The sequence below is a fragment of the Botrytis deweyae genome (genome assembly GCF_014898535.1).
Source record: "Botrytis deweyae strain B1 chromosome Unknown BDEW_029, whole genome shotgun sequence".
Classification (NCBI taxonomy): Eukaryota; Fungi; Ascomycota; class Leotiomycetes; order Helotiales; family Sclerotiniaceae; genus Botrytis; species Botrytis deweyae.
The window spans coordinates 429,369-449,475 of record NW_024066236.1 but is presented as its reverse complement, the minus strand read 5'-3'; the positions used below and the strand labels follow the sequence as shown (position 1 = coordinate 449,475).

Below are 20,107 nucleotides of genomic sequence, written 5' to 3'. Positions count from 1 at the left end.
TATAAACCGTGTTTTAAAATATATATGTTAGGGATTAGTCATCAAGATATTCCTTATTTAATAAGATATTAATAAGTGATTTAGTGAACTTATTATGAATCCTTACAAGATTCGAATCTTTCATTAGAATTAGAACAATTATGGATTTGATGAAGCGAGTAGTCTAGCAATAGATCTGAATCTTTCAATAGAATTAGAACAATCACGGATATGATGAAGCAGAGTGGTTCAGTAATAGATCTGAATCTTTCAATAGAATAAGAACAATCACGGATATGATGAAGCGAGTGGTCTAGTAATAGATCTGAATCTTTCAATAGAATTAGAACAATTGCGATATGATGAAGCAGAGTGGTTTAGTAGTAGATCTGAATCTTTCAATAGAATTTGAATAATGATTGGTATGATGAGGTAGGGTGGTCTAATAATAGATTTGAATGTTTCATAACAAATCTGAATTATTATACTAGAGGGATGAGACTGAAAGACATCAAGGATTCAATTTATTGCACACTGGGGAAGGAATTACTATAAGAATATCATTCGTCTAGGGAAGCTCACCATTGATCAATTTCATGAATTTATCCAATCTTCGAGAAACAATATTAAATTTTGATCGCAAGCTCAATAATCATATATAGGTACTAAAGAGTTGATCACATTTGATCTGAATACCTATATACTGAAATAGTGTCAATCATCGGACGCGCCGCTTACCGAGGCATTGAGGTATGCGGCATTTTCAAATACCTACTACCTAGATACCTGAAGATGAATGGACAAGATACGGAGTATCATAACTTTCACCGAGTTTCTCTCAATTGAAAGAAGACCACGTCCCACAGAAACGTCGCATCATACCGATGCTGGATCGATTTTCGAAGCACTCTTGGCGAAATCAGACAGTAACATACAAAGCTTAAAACTAATAAGAATGATGGATAGAAGACGCTGAGGGAACAACAAGGGGGGAGTCAGAAAAAGAGTGGAAAATAATCCGGACTAAATATTCACCGAAACCTGTGAACCTGGAATCAACACTCAGATACCAAGGTCTACCGTTTCAATTGAACTAAAATACCTCGAGGTTGCAAGTGGTTGCAACGTTATCTTTGGCTCAAGCAAATAATTTCTCCTTTTGTTTTCATTTCCAGACTTCATTGGTACACTCAAGTAAACATGTTTCTGTCAATCAAGGTATGCAAGGCTCAATCAGATCATATGATGCCCATGCCATGATTTATCATTGGATTGGTCCCAATTTTTCCGCCACAGGGTAAGTTGCTCTGCAGGTGTAAGGCGTAACCTTGGAAGCGCGGGGAATACCTAACACATGGCACTCATCCCGTTTGTTTCCCAGGAACCTAATAAATCTTGGATTTCTTTACGACTACCATGTATAAAGTAGAACAAAATCTTGTTTCTGGAATGTTTTAGATTGAATACTCCCTGGGTATCTTACATTCGGTAAACCTTTACCTAGGTAAGCTCAGCTGTGGCTGTGCATGCGAATCTTCACGTCTCGGTGAAATGGAGTTGTCAAGCCACATCCCAATTCGACAAGTATAATATAACCTTATGCAGGCTGATCACCTATTTTTTCGAGGGGGTCGACGATGAGTCCAGTCAAAATAAAATGTTGAGAGATTTGAAGTTATGGTCGAAGAGATCCATGTTTTTATGACTAGGTGTCGTGCATGAGATTCGAGAATATGGACCAGCCGAAAGACTTCGATTCCGGTTACCAAGAACAACAAATTGACGAAAAGATGAGGCCGACTTTATTGTTTGAGGATCTTCCTGGTATCCCAGATTGTAAAAAAGGGTTTCCTCGCATTTGATTCATCCAAATACGGTTTTCTCAAAGTTTTCATGCTTTTTTTGATTGTGGATGACAGATTGCATTTACGCTTATCTACCTCAACGGCCCGTTAACTGACTTGCCTTATTCTAATCTAGACTTCCCTAGATGACCGAAAAGTTTCAGCAGTCGAACATTGATTGTAACCTCAATGCATTGAAAGGGGGAGAAATTTAGCTTTCAACGTGAATCTACTCCCAAATTTGGCAGGTGGCTATTGAGTCCTGGCACAGTCCCATCCCAAAATCCAAGATGCTATTACAATTTACAGCAAGATGATCCTGTATTCAACTTATAATACACATGATCAGCACTGGAAAGCCTTCCTTGATCTCTCTAACTGTCAACTAGGGGGTTTCTTGAAATTGCTTTACTCCCCCCTTTTCAGTAGTTTAGAAACCGTAAACGCCCCAATTTTAATGAATGTCCTGGCTAGATTGATCTTCACAAGGAATCTTTCTAGATTTACATCTAAGGAACGACTAAATTTCTTCTTCCCAATTGTTGTCGGTGATTTAGAATTTTAGACATCTTATTTATTTGCTCCATCTTCCCTCGGAGGTAACCCTTTGGACCATGGCTTACGAGACTACAAATAACTTGACAATTCCACGTTCACCTTCATTGATATCATCAATCATAGCTAAAGTATTACGCTCAATATCGCTACAGCACATTCTGAAACACCGTCAAAATTAAATTCGCTAAAAGATTTTCACTCTCTCCATCTCATCCGAAGAGAAACTTGCTGTCATGTCTCAAAGTGACAAGCTATCTACCACATCCGTCCAAGGATCAGACAACAGGTACAGTTTTACCCGACTCTGCGCAAATTACATTACTCTTGGAGAAAAGAACTAATCACTTAGCTTCAATATAGCCAGGGAGTTTCCCGTAGGGGCAGAAATTCTTGGAGGTTAGCTCTTATAATAAAAAAGAATAGTATTATTATAAGGATAGTGGAAGATCTAGTTAGTTTAAGCTTGAAAAATAAATCGAATATATAGAATAAAAGTTAAATTGAAGTCAATTTAGAATAGCTAGACTGAATTGAAATAAATTACTTGCTTTTTTCTAGAATTTTTTTAAAGAATATTCTAGATTTATATAGTTTATAATAAAATTCTAGTATATTCTATACTTATAAATAAAATCGATTTAAATTATATTTTATAAAATCACTTTAAATAATAAAAAGAAAGTATAATCAATCAATTTAGCGAGATTTTCTGTATACTTCCATCTAGTTCTATTTCATTTTATTTTATTATAAATTAATTTGATAAGAGATATTATTATATAACTATATAATAATATGATTTTATAATATAAGATCATATCATATATATATTAGTCATCAATATATTCCTTATTTGATAAGATATTAATAAGTGATTTAGTGGATTTATTATGAATCCTTATATACCCTTTTAATAGGTGTACTAAATCAATCTTATTATATATCTTAATTCAGATTGATCTAATTCATAAATTCAATCAATTTAATTCGAACTAATAGTTTAATAAGCCTATCAGCTTTCTATTCATTAATAGATATATAAATTAGATTTAAATTCCCTAATTTAATAATATCTCTAATATAATAGAATCTGATTACTATATACTTGTTTCTTTTATAAAATATAAGATTCTTAGCAAACACTAATATAGCCTGATTATTTGTATATAGAGAAAATTTATTCTGCTTATATAGATTAAGCTTTAATAGTAGCTTTTTAATATAAATAATCTCTTTAATAGCTAGGTTTATAGCAATAAATTCAAATTCGGCTATAGAAAGGGCTATTATTAGTTATAGTTTAAATTTCCAATTAATAGGCTTATTTCCTAATATAAATATATATCTATTAATAGATTTATATATATTAATCTTCTCTTTATAATCAGTATTACAAAATCCTTGAATATAAGGGTTTTTAATTTTAATATAATTTATATTTTTATTTATAATTCCTTTCAAGTATTTTAATATTCTTTTAATAATTTGAATATATTCTATACTAGAATTGAATAAGAAACTAGTTAATTTAGATATAGAAAATATTATATTTAATTTAATTTTGAAAATTAAATATAATAAAGAATCTATAATTTCTTAATATAGTTTAATATTATTATTATTAGCTTTCCCTTTATTATAAATTAGCTTTATTTTTGGGTTTATTAAAATAAAAACAGAATTAGAATTTAATATATTAAATTTAACAAGTATTTTTTTAATATATTCTGATTAATGTAATTTTAATATATTACTAATCCTTTTAATTTAAATATTTAGATAATTCTTTATAGGATTTAGATCTTTTAAATTAAAGTATTTCTTTAAATTATTAATAAATTTATTAATAATCTTTTAATTTAAAATTATTATAACAATATTATCGATATATATATTTAGAAATATATTTTTATTTTTATTAATAAAAATGTATTTCTTAGAGATTAGATTTATAAAATCTAATTTATTTAATATATCTTTTAGAGTATGATACTATATCCTAGTTGATTGTTTTAGGTTATATAAAGTTTTATTTAGCTTTAAAGTTTTATTTCTTAATTTGCTAAATTCTTTTGATGGATTTAATAAAAGTAGTATATCAATATTGCCTTATATAAATACTAGTGTTATATCGATTTTATGAATTAATTAATTATTTTGAAAAGCTAATACAAATAAGAGCTTCCATACTATTGATTTAATTATTGATATATATATATATTAATATAGTTTAATTCATATAGCTATTCGAATTCTTTAATAACAAATCTAGCTTTGAATTTAATAAATTCATCTGAATTCTTTATTTTATATATTTATCTAGTTTTTAAGGTTTTATTATTATTGGGATTATCAATAATATTCTAAGTTTTATTGGATTTAAGAATGTTTATTTCGTATTTTATAGCTTTTAGTTAGTATTCCTTTTCTAAAGAGCTAATAGCTTCTTTGTAGATTTTAGATTCAATTAATATACAATCTGGTTTATTAATAATAATTTTTTTATTATTTTTAAATCTAATATCGAAAGCTAATTGAAGATCTTGTTAATCTATTTCGATATTTATTCCCTTATTGATTAAATTAAAATATCTAAAAAAAACAAATCTATAATAGAAAATCATGTGTTTTCCATTATTAGTAAGATCTTTATTATCAGGAATTAGACCTCTTATATACTTAGATTACCGTATATTAGGTTTTATTACCTTATTAAATATAGGTTTACCGGGAATAAGCTTACCGAGATCAATCTCTATACAATTGATTGTTTTGTTATTTTCACTGTTTTTGTTTATTTCGGAATTAGCTTAATATTTATTAGTATTAATAATGTTTTTATCCTTTATATTATCTTAAATAGATTAAAATTCGAGATTTTCTTCTTCCAATAGCTTTAAATTCTAGTTTTTATATTCATTAGAATATATAAAATCTTTTTGAATATTGATATTTCTCAAACTAATTATTCTCTTATTAGTCGGAATATAGATTAAATAATTATTAAATAAATCAAAGTTTACTAATATACCTTTCCAAGCTTTAAAATCTAATTTTTTATTGTGAATCTTTTTATTATTAATAATATAAATAAGAAAGTCTAGAATTTTAATATAATTTAGATTAGACTTTTTATTATATATTAATTCGAATAGTGAATTATTAATAGAACTATTATATATTCTATTCTTGATATAAATAATAACTTTAATTAGATATAGTTATAAATAGATTAGTCTTTCAATTATATATCTATTTAATATTTCAACTATTTTATTCTGAGAATAAGCATATATACTAATATATTTATATATAATTCTATAATTTCGAATAAAATCTAATCATTTATTTGAAAGGAATTCAAGAGTATTATCTAATTTTAGTATTTTAATACTAATATTAAACTAATTTCTAATTAGATTATAGAATTCTATTAGAATATTATAGGCTTGGGATTTGAATTTAATAGGATATATTTAAATAATTCTAATAGCTTAATTTGTAAATACTAGGAAATATTTTTCACTTTTAATCCCTATAATTCTAAAGGGTTTAGTTATATCTAGGCTGAATTTTTCGAATTTAGAGTTTATTTCAGGGATTTCCAAGGGTTTCTTGCTTATTTTCTGATGGAATTTATCGAATTTATATGATTTATATGTCTCTAAATCAGATTTAGCTATATCTGATTGGATATTTAAGGATTTAATAATATAATCCTTATTTATATAACCTAATCTCTTATGGATTAGATTGAGATCGATTTTATTTAATAATAAATCCGATTCTTGAATTGATTTCTTTTCAATTTTAGGGGTATTAATACTTTTAAGATATTTAAAATCCATTTTAAAATTAAGATAATATATATTAATTAATTAGGAAGCTGTAGTTTATATATTAACCTCTTTATAAATAATATCGATTTTATTTTCCAGGAAAATAATATAACTAGACTACCCTTTTTAGGCTATTTTATTTGAATTGATAAAATTAAAGGCTATATTGGAAATATAATATACCCTCTGCAACAATACCTCTAATATATTATTAATTAGAATAAAAATATCTCCTATATTATTAATATAAAGCTTTTCCCTATTAATTATAATAATAAAATAATTGTTTAATAACTTATAATTTATAAATCATTCCCTATTAAATGAATAATACTCTATATCATCTAAATCTAATATAAATTTATATTTAAATTTAAGAGATTGATTAGTTAAGCCTATATAATAGTCTATAGCTATTAATTGCTTACTAGAAATGGGTTTATTCGAATCTTTCTTTGAATCTTTATTTGAATTTTTATACAGATTCGACTTAAATTGTTTCTTATTATTTCTTTTATTAGTTTTTAATTTAGAACATTTTATAAAACATTTTGACTCTAAATACCCCTTTTTAAAATAATGCTTGTAATAGAAAGTTTTATTAAAACTTGTTTTATTAGTATTTAAATCAATATTAGATTACATTCTAACCTTTTTGGATATTAGCTCGGAAAAAAGCTTATCTAGATTAATACTAGCTATATTTTTAATTAGTTCTTTATATTTTCAAAAAACAAAATCATTGAAAAAGTTAGGTAAACCTCTAAAAAGAAACTATACTATAAAGATATCCGAAATATCAAAATTCATTGATTTTAGGTAATTATATAATGATTAAATCGAATTAGTATATTTATTCATTCCTTTTGAGCTAATATAATTAGATTCTATTAATCTATTTAAATATCTTTCTATTAATTCAATAAAAGATTTTCCAAACATCTTATTAATAGAATCTTATAGACTTTTAGCCAAAATTTTAATCTTAAATTTTTCAATTAATTTGAAGCTAATTATGAATTTAATAGCTTTTAATACCTTTTTTTTATTTTTCTAATATTCTAAAAACCTTTTATTGTATTTTATAGCTAATTCAGATAAAATAGATTCTCCTGATTTATCTATATATAAACTTTTATTAAATAGAATCTCTATATTATCGATATATGACATGTAACCATTTATTTCAAGAAAAAGCTTAGCTCGATTAATTTATTCAATATAATTAGATCTGTCTTTTAGAGGATTAGATTTAAAATTAATACCAGGAGCTATTTTAAGTTCTTTATAAACTAATTGGTTTTATACACTAATTAAATATTAATCTAAATATATAACTAATTTCGGATTTGAATAGATTAGATAAATAAATCGATTTAAAATCGATTTTAGTCTTGAGGATTAAATAAATCAACCACCTCTTAAATTAGATTTTTATCTTAATTAATATAAAATAAAGACTAAATAAATTAAAACATTTTAATATAAAAAAGATTGATATATTATTTATTATGAATAACAATATAGTATAAATATATTATCTAGGAACCTAATTTTATACACTCAATTAAATTTAGCTTCAAGAATACAAGCTTCAGAATCTATATACAATAATTTTCGATATAAATTCGATTGAATTAATTCGAAAAATTCGATATTCGACAATTCAATAGTAGTATATATATAATATACAGCCTTAAATCAAACTAATTTCTTTTTTAAACTAATTTAAACTAGCCAGGTTTATAACCTCTTGAAGGTTAGTTTTTATAATAAAAAAGAATAGTATTATTATAAAGATAATGGAAAATCTAGTCGGTTTAAGCTTAAGGAATAAATTGAATATATAAAATAAGAGTTGAATTGAAGTTAATTTAGAATAGCTAGATTAAATTGAGATAAATTGCTTGCTTTTTCCTAGAATTTCTTTAAAGAATATTCTAGGTTTATATAGTTTATAATGAAATTTCAGTATATTCCATACTTATAAATAAGATCGATTTAAATCATATCTTATAGAATCACTTTAGATAATAAAAAGAAAGTACAACCAATCAATTTAGCAAGATTTCCTATATACTTCCATCTAGTTTCATTTTATTCTATTCCATTATAAATCAATTTGATAAGAGATACTATTATATAACTATATAATAATATGATTTTATAATATAAGATCATATTATATGTATATTAGTTATCAATATATCCCTTATTTGATAAGATATTAGTAAGTGATTTAGTGGACTTATTATGAATCCTCACAGAAATGAACACATTCTCAGTGATCAACGGCAGCGGGCATATATATACAACACGGAACATTCTTATTCATTACATCGAACCCACAGTCTAAGAAGTAGCGATTCTGCAGTTGTTGTTACTATGGCAGAATCGAACATATAGCACAAAATCGATGCATTCACACAATCGTTTGAGTCTCCAACGAAGACGAATAACAAATAAGCCAATACATGAGGAATAATGATTCTTGTTAATTATTCCTGATGAACTGAATTACAGTATTCAATATCTCAAGTCAGTTCTTGTAATCTTAAGCTGACAGCGGGATATTCTAACTCAGTTGTATTTAGTTCATTCCCTCGGGCACCCTTTACATTCATAGCATTTAAAATCTATCTTGCTCGGAAAACTTATATCATATATATTCCATAGCGCTACGTATATATAACTAGCAAGACTTTATAACAATAAACTATCAATAATATATATGTGTTGACATTTAATCTGGTTTATTATTCTATTTTGAAGTTTTTTTTTATGAATATAATCGATGAGACAGGTTGTGGTTCATAAATAAAATTTACAGATTCCAGTTTCGGGATATTGAATAGTTTGTCTATTAATACCACAGATCAATTTAGACCAGGAAGGAAAGGAGGCGGCGGCGGGGAGCAGACACATGTATCAAATCTTAACCTACCTAGGGCTTGAAGTGGAGGCCGCTTTTTGTAATATCGATCTTATACTTGGCGATCATAAGGGTGGCGTTACCGCAAGTCAATATACAACTCAATCAATTAAAAAGTAAAAAAACACTCTATGTCTTGGATATCCTTTAATAATAAAGTCATTAATAATATACTCCTACGATTTTAAAGGGAAAGGATACATCAGACTATCTGATAGAAAGGGAGATTCGAGTGCTGTCATTTTGTTATGAGTAATCTCAAACAATTTTAAATGTTCGTTCAGAAACTCAATTGAATTTGCGTAATTTCTTCAATTGAGGTATACAATTTGTCTATCAATTTGATTAAGAGATCAAGGACTGAATATTTGAAGCAAAGCGAAACAACCGAAATTTCAAAGGACATTACGTCATTACAATTTGATTGGATCTTATCTTCGTCACTGTAATTGCAAGTCAAGCGCAATAGTGTATCAACCATTTTATTTATCAATAATACAATGTGAAGCTAGACAGACCAACTTTCCTCCCATTAAAATTCTTTGATCCTGCAAAGAATATGGACTTTGTTAAACAAAGTCATTCCCAAAATAACCCTTGAGCTGATGCACAACCTAGCATCCCATACAAAGCTCAATAATAGCCACCACAGAAACAGGTTGTCATCTATTGTAAATTATCTTCAGTCTTCAATCAACATTGGGGTCTGTTTGCCATGGCTCATAATAAGATCTCTTTCCTCCATGATAATCATCTTCCCACTTTCCATCGTTGTATACCCAGTACTTCCCGCAATCTCTCTTCTTGCACTTTCTAGTAGCGGTACCTTCGTATGCTCTATTAAAACTTCCGCATGAACATTGCCAAGTGATGATCACAGGAGTTTGTGGTACGGGTTCGGATTCGGATTTGAAGAGAGGCATCTTGATTTGAAAGTGTACGCTTTATTTGGGAGTGTAGTGATGTGTATGTGTTGAATCGAGGTGGCTTGTGGTAGATAGAATAGAATCAAAGACTTGAGGTGGATTTCTTTGAATTTGTTGTTATTGCTGAGGAAGTGTTTAGAATAGATGTTTTCTGGAAGTATTTGACATGATCAATCTATGTTGAAGATTAGAAGAGTACTCCTACTTATATGTGAATAGTGGTTGATTTTGTGAGTCCTTTCTTGAATTTTAATATCGAGATTATTCATTGACGGTAAAAGGCTATGAATCAAAGCAATTATATGACTCCGAGGTCTGCAGAGGTACCGTGCAAGTGGTGAATGGTATGGCACAGAGGCTGTACAAAAGGATACTGAATTTCTGAACGGCGCAGGGAACAGTGACTAATCTCAATCAATCTCGCTGTAAAATCTTGTCACATGTGCAAGTTTGAATCATGGCTTTCTAAATTTGGTAATTATCGGATCCAGATTGTCTCCGGGACAGATATGAGGGCCTATTCTTCGAGTTTACTTTATGACTCAAAATCTAACTCGAAAATTTTATAGAATCCCCTTTGAAACCACGCAATCACCCTCGATCGAGATGGAGCCTTCTCGATTCCACGACTTTGACCCTCATCTAATTTCATCTCCATGTCATTTCAGTATTCAAAGAACCCGCATTCACTCTTCTCACGATACCATCGTGTGAACAAGCTACGTCTCTTACATTTCCAATCTCCCTTACTATTCATCTCCCACCGGGTGCGACAACTCTTGCACTGCTTCATTGGTATATTCCGGCAATTTTCATTATCCAGTCCGCAAACTAGACAATGAAAATTGATCGTATCTTCTTGAACGGGTGTTTCGACTTCTTCGACTGGACTAGTCATCTTTTAGAATCTCAGTTGATGTATGATTTGCTTTTAGTGTAGTGGCGATTATGTTCCGGAATGAGGATGTGATGACCTCTGAGATAGGAAATGTACGTCTGGAAATATTTTGTGGTAAAGGAATTCTTCGATTAGAAAGTCAATTCTATTCTGGGACATTCTTTCCCTTAAGTATCCGCGAGCCATGTCTAGTAGATGCATTTTTATTAACAATCTTCAAGGACTAGTCAATTTATCTTGGTGGAGGAGCTTCAGTGATTCAGAGTGTGTGTGCTCCATGTCGAAACCTTCCATTATATGGCAAATGACCGTTGTGCAAAAATTGAATACAGTAATTCGACTTTGGTTTATCACATTCCGACTTGGCGCACCTTGGTGAGGATTCAAATTGATTGTTAAGGCTGCGTAGATAATCATGAATTTCTTGTAATTGTTTGTGAATAGACATTTAAAATCATTTTACGTCCTTCAAGGTAGTTCATGCACAATAACCAAATCTGAATGCCCCAGAAAAGCTCTGTTATATGCGCCAAAACGGTGCATGTTTCCATTAACACTTGCTGAAAATTCCCAGGCAATCCAAACGCATCACTACCCAGCTATTTAAGAGGTACCCCAAGATCTTCCCAACTTTATTCCAAACCTCGACAGAAGAGCATCTACAGCATAAACACGACCTCGAACATCACACTACATCACAATAACGCCGAAAAATACCAATTCCTGCAAAGCGACATCGCATCTCGATAAATCACAAAGTTTCATAACAACAAGCATCAATGGGGGTAACTAACACTTGGTACTGCCTATCATGCCACATCTCTCAATATGGATCTGTCTCGGCCATTCGCCCCTGTAAGAAATGCAAATACATGATGAGTATTTGGCATCAACCAGGATCTATTCCAGCTCTGCCAGTATTTGTTGGTACCGCGGGTGGTAAAGTTAAAAATCAAGCTCCTGTTGAGGAACCCGTTCATGACGAAAAAGTAACTCCGACACTAGCTGGTTAGGTTTTCGCATTTAGACGCATCATTGATTACTAGCATCTTGCCAGTGGTCATGGGCGTGGGCGTCAGAAAAGAATTATGGTCAATGGAAGATAGTACATGGAATGGTAGACGAAGATATGACACGGAAAATTGGATCATAGCAAACTCTGTACTTTCAGCAATGCAAGACTTTTAACATATACTTAGTCAAAATTGATTGCTGGTGATGTATGATTTTGTAAATTCCTTACCAAATAATGATGTTGTTTAATGGTGAACGTTATGCTTCGTAAATAAACTCGTGAATAAACTCGTGAATAAATAAAGAGCAGACAGAAGAAATTGATGTACCAGTGAGACTTGGGTTCCAATGATAAAACTTTGTTACCCCACTTTGGCTCCCTCCCCAGAGTTCACTGTGGCAATTTCCTCAATTTGTCCAGCCAATAAGTTTTTTCCTTTGCCTTTGTTCATCATTTTAACACTACACTACTGCCTTGAATCCTCAAATAAAACAATGAGTGCCCCCCGAGTTGTGCTTGCCGTTTGAGTCCAATATCAGAAATCACTATCGGATTCCTATGGATTCCTATCTGGATCGCAATACATATGAGGAGAATAGACAACCTGGTTCATGTGGATGCTGGAGCTGAATGAACTTCCAATATTGCTCCCTCAAAAATAAACTGAGATGTCATAGCATCAGGGAGGACATCAAAAACCGACTCTTGGATAGGATCGGCTTGACATAAGGAACCCCAGAAACATCCTCAGCCGAGTAGCCCGAATCTTCAACATCAGGCGGACCAACTTTAAGTAAGGTTGGAAGGTTTTTCACTTCGAGGGAAACGATAGAAAACTGCTACCTAGATCAATGCAGACCAAAGGCAGACCGAATTTTATTCCGCTACTCAAAAGTCCGCTTCAATTCACACTCCGCCAAACCCCTCCCCTCTAGAACTGACAGTCCTTTTCCCCTTTTTCAGAGCCATATCCCACCAACTCGCACTTCTTGTCAAGCTAGGTCTCGGACCAGTTGTTGCTGTGATGGTATCGATTGAAGATATCGAAGTATATTTCGGTCTTGGTGTAGGCGTGTAAGACGTCATTGGCATTGTCAATGGATGCTCTGGAATCGGATTCATAGACGGCGTGGTTGATGGCGAAAAGGGTGACTTTATTGGAGATTTGTGACTAGTATTCGAGGTAAGCTCTTTCCGAGCTGCAAGAGATTGAGCGGTATTTATTGAATATGAGTGTGGAAGAGGTTTAGGTTTATCGTTGTTAATATTTATGGAGCTTGAACTTGTACTTGGATACGATTGTGAGGGGTCTTTGAAGATGTTAGCTTTTCTCTCTTCATTTTTGTTATTAAATAATTTGGTACATACCTCCCATCAATGATGAAGTCTTGGTGGCCGCCGAAGATGATGATGGCGAGGATGAGTGAATACCTTGTTGTCCAAACCATCCCAAGAATCTATACCACCTTACTCTCCAAAATTGCATACCACTGGTAGTGTTTAATGCTCCGACCAAAAAGAAGAAAGGAACACATACAGTCGCCATCGTTATAGCGAAAGGAGTGAAATCATGATCAGTGGACATATTCGTCATACCATATACCGAGGTTACAAAGGTGAGGGGAAGGAAGAATATCGAAACCATAGTCAATAGTTTGATATTGTGACCCTGTAGTATAGTCACCGCGGCCATCTCCACACTCTTTCTACTTTCCAAAACACTCGTGCCCGAGAAAAGTTGATCCCTCAAAGTTCTAATCTCTTTCATCTTTTCGTCAGTTTCCTCATAAAGTTTGAATAGATGAGCCATCTGCTTTTCGAAATCTATTTTTAGTTTTTGCATGCGTTTTTGCCAGTATTTATTCCGATGAGAATCTGGATCCAACATTGGCCATAGAGTCTTATGTTTTCCCTCCCAAACATCATCGGTAAAGGTATCTTCGTAACTATCCATCATGGCTTTAAGTCCATTCTTCAATAGACCGAGTGTTTGATAGGCCCAGAAGTAGCGACGGGAATAGGTAAATTCCTCATCTTCGAAAAGTAATTTATCTCTAATTTCTCCATCAAACATAAAGTTTGCCTGTGAAGTGGATGAGTACGAAATGAATTTTGATATCGAGAATTAACTTACTGGTGGTGACACGAGTTTACTGATCTTCATGTATATCGCCTCGAATCTTTTTTCTGCATCTCTAAATTCCGAGAGCAGTGTATGTAGAAATGCTTCCGGTCCGTTTACATAATGCTTGGTTGAATCATGGACATCCATAGTATGACGGTGGTCCGGGTAGCATTGAACATTGAGAACATGCCATGCTGCCCATGGGTCATAAACATATCCATGGTCGGTACTAGCACGTCTGGCAGGATTTCTCAACTTTCGTATGGGATCACCAGATAAGGAGAGAGCTACAACAGAGTTACATCTCGATATAGGGATATGATCCTTTGAAGTACTTGGGGTCGTATCAGACAGTTGCCAAGGCATTGGTTGACATTCTTCCCCCACGATTGTCCAGTACTCAAAGTTAAAAACAAAGGACTTTTGTTGTCGGCTATCAGCGGAGAAAGGTCTTCGCATTATATTGGCCTGTCATATCATGTAAGCAAGAGAAAAAACCTGGTAATTCAGAACACGTACAGATGTAACTTCGTCGGAGACTAAATAATTGAATAATTCATCCATGTCAAAAGTCTTGTTCAAAGTGAGATGTAAGGCCCCAAGTACGACAGGAGATGGTTCTCGAACAATTCTTTTGTGCACGTAAGTTAGCTCAAGGAATAATCAGTCTGGGAGTGATACCAAGACTCACGTTATCCTACCAACAGCCGGCCGGAGCGATTCGGGATCGCTATTTAAGTCCTACACTCATAATCTTAGACACACGATCTTTTCATGGTAGATGCATTCGCTCACTTTAACCGCTTGCCATATAGCAGAATCAATTTTAGTTGTACCCGGTTTCACTACATCTCTTCTAGATAAAGGAGCACCATCTTTTCCAACATCAAACACAGAATAATGGGAATTATGAGATCGATCAGCTCTATGATAATCTGGAAACAAAACGGGATCTAGAAGTCGTCCATTTTTCGTAATCACACTTTCCAGAATTATATGACCAGCATCTGTGAAATTATAAGTTCTGAAATGCTGTCGTAATTGTTCTTCGTCATATTTGAAAGGTGCGAGCGGTGTTTGAACATATAAATCGTCATCATCATCACTGTCGTCACTGTCTCCCGATAAAACAGAGCTGTGAAGTGTTGATGGTCGTACTTCGGGAATGTCACCATCATCTTTGGTCGATCTTCGTCGTCGTTTCGTAAATGTTCGGATGGAACCAGGACTTTGTGGTGCCGCACTAACAGGATTTGGATTCGTAATGCTGTTATTTAAGGCATCGTGAACAAGTTTGAATGTCTCGAGGTAAGCTTGATGTTGATCGTCGAGTTTCTTCAATAATTCCTCGGTACTCATACTCGACATTTCTTGGAAAGGCCGTTGGATGCGATTGTGTAAAAGAATGTAAAAAGAGGAAGAGAAATGGCTGGACCGATAAAAATGAAGACCCAGCCCTTGCCACTCACCATCGTTGGATACTCATCTGCGCCCCAGTTGAGCCGCGAGGCTTTTGCCTTTAGATGCCATATTTCATGGCCGCCTCTATCAATCCACGAACATCATTGGATCGGGATTGTGAGCTGGCATTCTTCGTATGCATCTCTCCATAGATATAAATTTTAAGCCCGTTGAGTAATCGCAGTTTCTGACTGCAAAAGTGGCGGTGAATTTCTTATCGATACAACAAGGGTTATGAAGATCAAAGTACTCGGTATGACAACGCAGAATTTCCGCCAAGATTTGTTGGGACTTGTGCACGTGGTCGCCCGAAAATGATGCATTTCGGATTTACTTCGGCTAGACCGGTTCGTTTGGTTTGTCAAGCCGTTCAGTCTCCCCTTTTCCATTTTTGAACCGACGATTCGCTTGGCAATGAGTTAAATACCGGTATACCATTTTTCGATCTTTAAATCATCGTTGGAATACACAAACACTTCTCCTCATAGATGTTGACTTGGTGGGTACTCTGCGGCGGTGCACCCTGCGGAAAAAATTCATTCTGGCGCAGGCGGCAGGCCTCGACATGGCATTTGTTTCTCAAGGAAACGGCCCATGACAGAGAACAACGAGTCTTGAATTGCGTACATTTCAACCCATAATAACCCATTTATCATTAAAGTTCCAACTTCCAAGACCATTCGTATGAATAGAAATTGGAATATACCAATAGCTTGTATCCTGGCATACATCAATCATAGGTAAATTCCTTTTCTTAATCACTTTACCAATGGAGTACGCACACAAACATCCTAGCTGAAGTGAAGCTCCTGTCATTATTTACTTTAAGGCTTGTTTCTTGCGAAGAACATTTTTTTGATATTCGCGCAGCCTTTTGTTTAAATGGTTCAACAGGACGAATGTGAGGACGAATGTGAGGACGAATGTGAGGACGAATGTGAGGACGGTCACCAAAAATCGGAGAACTAACAATGACCTTACTGGACTGGATCATTTGGAATGAAATCATCTGGTGAAGCTTTCGGAGAATTATGCGGATCCTAAAACTGGATGTTATCATATGACAAACAATAGGAATCTTTCTAGAGGGAAGGGCTGGACTTGCCGTGGTAGCTTATGCGACCATCGGTTCTTCCCGCACCTTCCGAACAATATCTTCATTGTCTTCTCCGAAAGTGAAACTATTCCAAAGAATCGAATTGGAACATCGTCTGATTCAATTGGCTTGTTGGTTTAGTGCCCCCCCAATATCTTTTCGAATGAGTTGTTTGAGGTTCGTCATTTATAGTAGCTTCATGCGTGATCGGTTGTCCTTCATCCTGGAACAGATATTGTAAGTATTCCCCCGTATCTTTCAATCCGTAAGATTGCCACTTTGCTTGTTGTACTGATAGGCTGGCAACGTTGTAGTCCTCGATCTTGGAATCATCTATCTCCGATTTTCCACTATATATACATGGACATTGGAAAACCTGACACGCTTCGCAGGACGGTTTCCACCTTGTACATTTTAACTGTCAAAGTTCTTAGTGGACTGAACTCATCACTGGGAGATAAAGAAACAAACCTTGCGCCTTTTACACGAATCACAACCTGCCAACGCTTTTGGTCGACCACCCTGCAGTACGGGTATGCTGCGTGCCAGTGGATCATGGGCTCCAGAAGTTGCTATAAATAATCGTACTGCTAGGTGAAGATACTGGTTTATACTTGAAGGAATCTCGGCTCCACCGTCTCCAATGATAGCTTTCATGATCGCACGAACCAAACTTTGAATGACTAGACTGTAAAAGACTGATAACCACCATGTCTTGCCACGTAAATTCTCCTTTTTGAAGAAAACCTTCGATAGTTGCTCAATGTACCGCTTTATTGCGGACATTAAGCTATCCACATTCCTGTCCTTACAGAAATTTGAGGAGGTTCCTCTTTCTCCTAGTCGCGGTATGTGATTTTTGAATTCGACTTGCAAAGTTTTTCCATCAAGTTCAAAGTTTTGTAGAGCATCAATAGCTTGGCTCGCCTGCCTGTTATCGACAAAGTTAGCAAACGCTCTGCCCCGGAAGACGCCATTATCAAATTGATAATTGAATGCACATGGCACTGGCAAACCCATATCGAGCATTAATTCTATCATATCCTCGCTTGACTTTTCAAAGGGAATATTGTCTATGACAAGATCAGTCAGATCTACTTCTTCAAATGTGCGACATTCTCGGTGGGAGAATTCGTGCAAGGCGCCTAATGCCTTGACACGCTTGAGTTCAAGTGCTTCACGAAGGCATATGAGTGATTGTGCGATCAATCGATGTGGATCCTGGCCAAGTCAATGAAATCTTGATTAAAATCATAGGATTGCTTACTCACTGGTTCTAATTTTGCTTGATAAATCGAAGCAGACCGCAACAATATAACTAGATCATCGAGTGGCCTTTCTGGAGGGTTGAGAAATGTTGGTAGACTTTGAAGGTGTGAAGAATCTTCTACAATTTCCCATACTATTGCCATGGTACATTGATCAAGGGCAATAAGTGACGGCATTGAAGCTTGATTCGGAAAGTAAGTGCGAGCCAACGATAGGGGGCGAGAAGGTCGCCCAAAATTCTCTAAAGACATATTTTGCCTAAGAGCATCAATGGCCAAACTCAGCTCGGTAATTGTATCTTCCCCTTCGGTGAAACTGACTATATCCTTTTTTCGTCTTCTTACGGCGTCTTCCACGTGATCGTTTTTGAGATCCGATGTGAAAGGTCCAATTTCCTTTGCATCAATTATTTGACATTTTGGACATCTGCTCTCGTGCGAGTTTGAGCTTTGACACCAATGACGCTGGCATTGAAGACACAAAATATCGATACCAGAAGGCATTGGTTGGGAATATGATTTCGGACAGAGATCGATAGACTCCATCTCCTCTGAAAGTGTACCTCGCTTACAGCCAATTTGCGTCCAAGCTGTTTTGCCAGCTTTGCTTCGTTTTGGGCAAGTATCGCAAGGATTCTCTTCTGTACACTAATCGGCTTTAGCATTATTCTTTCTCGAGTATTCTATACACTAACCTTTTTACCCAGAATTCGGCATCTCCAACACGCTCCTCCGATCATTTTGATAGCTTTCATGCCGATGCGTGCCCAAGAAGTTAGAGGTCTTTTACGACGAGATCCTCCAGAAGAGGCGTATCTTGACGGTGAATCATGTGCAACATCCATCGTCTGGCTCTTCAGAAAACTGTGTCTGCTTATGCTTGAATTCCTGGAGGTTTGTGTAATTCGGTTACGTCCATGCTCGCTCCGAAGACTGGAAACAGATCCTGACCTACTTCCACTCGCAAATCTTTGTACTCCTTGCATTTCAAATCTATCAAGTGGTGAATTTAAAGAGTTGAATACGGACGGTGGAAATGGCGATAATGACGCAGACGAGTTAAAAGAGTTGGAACGAGAGTTCCGCGAGCTCGAACAGTTCGGGGTGGTGTATAAAGGACTTGTCAAAAATGGTTCTTCGGTCAATGACGCTTCCATATTGTAATTGTCGAACCAAGTGGACGAGTCATGAGATGGTGGTTTAGGAACTTCTAGTGATGGCCTAGAAAATTCTGCCGATTTAAGTAATGTCTTTGCATGCGCCTCTCTCCGATGCTGTAATAAGAGGTCACGTCGAGTAAAGTACTCTGCACAACTGGAGCACTTCATGTGTTTGCCTTCTGCATGAATTATCTCGTGGCGTCTGAGATCAATCTCCCTAGAATGGGATTTTTGACAAGTTGTGCAGACGTATGCTTGGCGTTGAACATGTTGTTGAATAGGGCCATAACCACCGTTGTCCGAAGAGATCCTGGGTGTACCGAGATTTGCAGCCAGAGTAACTTCTTCACCGACATGTTTATTGCAATCAATTTTGTTTCCATTGAGAGCTGATGAGTTACCGTAGATGCCATTTTCGGACATATTTAATTGTGAGCCAGTTTTGAGTTGTGGTAGCGGTAAGCCTTCCGCCGCGACATTGTCCTGGGCCAGTTCACTTGGCAATTCTAGTGGATATGGGTACACTGAATATTGAGGCCATGGCTCTATCTCCAAATTGGAGCCAAAGTAATCGATTTCGGAATGGGATGGTTCATTCAGAAGTCTTCCAGAGTCAGTTGATTCATTGTAATGGGTAAGCTCCGCAGGAGAGCTTTCGATCATAGCCTCAATGTTCCAATCGGTAGTACAATTACGCAAGACTCTTGCACAACCTTGTTGATATTCATAGTCCAAGTTCCTACTATGAGCAATTGACTGAACCGCCCTTTGCTGTGAACGATCGAGATTTCCGAGTATCAATTCATGCTTGCCGTTGTCATTCTCAAAGTCTATAATTTTTCTATAGAACTCGAGATTACCAGAAATATTCATGTCTTTATTCATTTCGTCAGCATAGGATTGGGAATACAACGCTACAAGGGTAGCTGTGCTCGCGTGCTTATCTGGTAATTGTACGTCACCTGAAGAGTCCATGTTGAATGGCCTAAACGCGAGGCAAGATATT

The 20,107-nt window shown here is 34.4% G+C and overlaps 3 protein-coding genes across 3 annotated transcripts; all 3 read right to left on the bottom strand.

Moving 5' to 3' along the window:
- Nucleotides 1-9,841: 9,841 nt before the first annotated feature.
- On the bottom strand, nt 9,842-10,075 carry EAE98_009669 (uncharacterized protein; the record flags this gene model as incomplete). Its single annotated transcript, XM_038957290.1, has 1 exon — nt 9,842-10,075. One exon carries the CDS (start codon nt 10,073-10,075, stop codon nt 9,842-9,844), a length of 234 nt encoding a protein of 77 aa, XP_038806483.1.
- Nucleotides 10,076-12,897: 2,822 nt separating this feature from the next.
- Nucleotides 12,898-15,484, bottom strand: EAE98_009668 (uncharacterized protein; the record flags this gene model as incomplete). The annotated part of the gene is made up of 6 exons (XM_038957289.1): nt 12,898-13,301; nt 13,360-14,074; nt 14,126-14,584; nt 14,636-14,747; nt 14,808-14,857; nt 14,912-15,484. 6 exons carry the CDS (start codon nt 15,482-15,484, stop codon nt 12,898-12,900), a joined length of 2,313 nt encoding a protein of 770 aa, XP_038806482.1.
- A 1,274-nt stretch (nt 15,485-16,758) lies between these two features.
- On the bottom strand, nt 16,759-20,076 carry EAE98_009667 (uncharacterized protein; the record flags this gene model as incomplete). The annotated part of the gene is made up of 4 exons (XM_038957288.1): nt 16,759-17,091; nt 17,145-17,894; nt 17,945-18,589; nt 18,637-20,076. 4 exons carry the CDS (start codon nt 20,074-20,076, stop codon nt 16,759-16,761), a joined length of 3,168 nt encoding a protein of 1,055 aa, XP_038806481.1.
- Nucleotides 20,077-20,107: the final 31 nt, after the last annotated feature.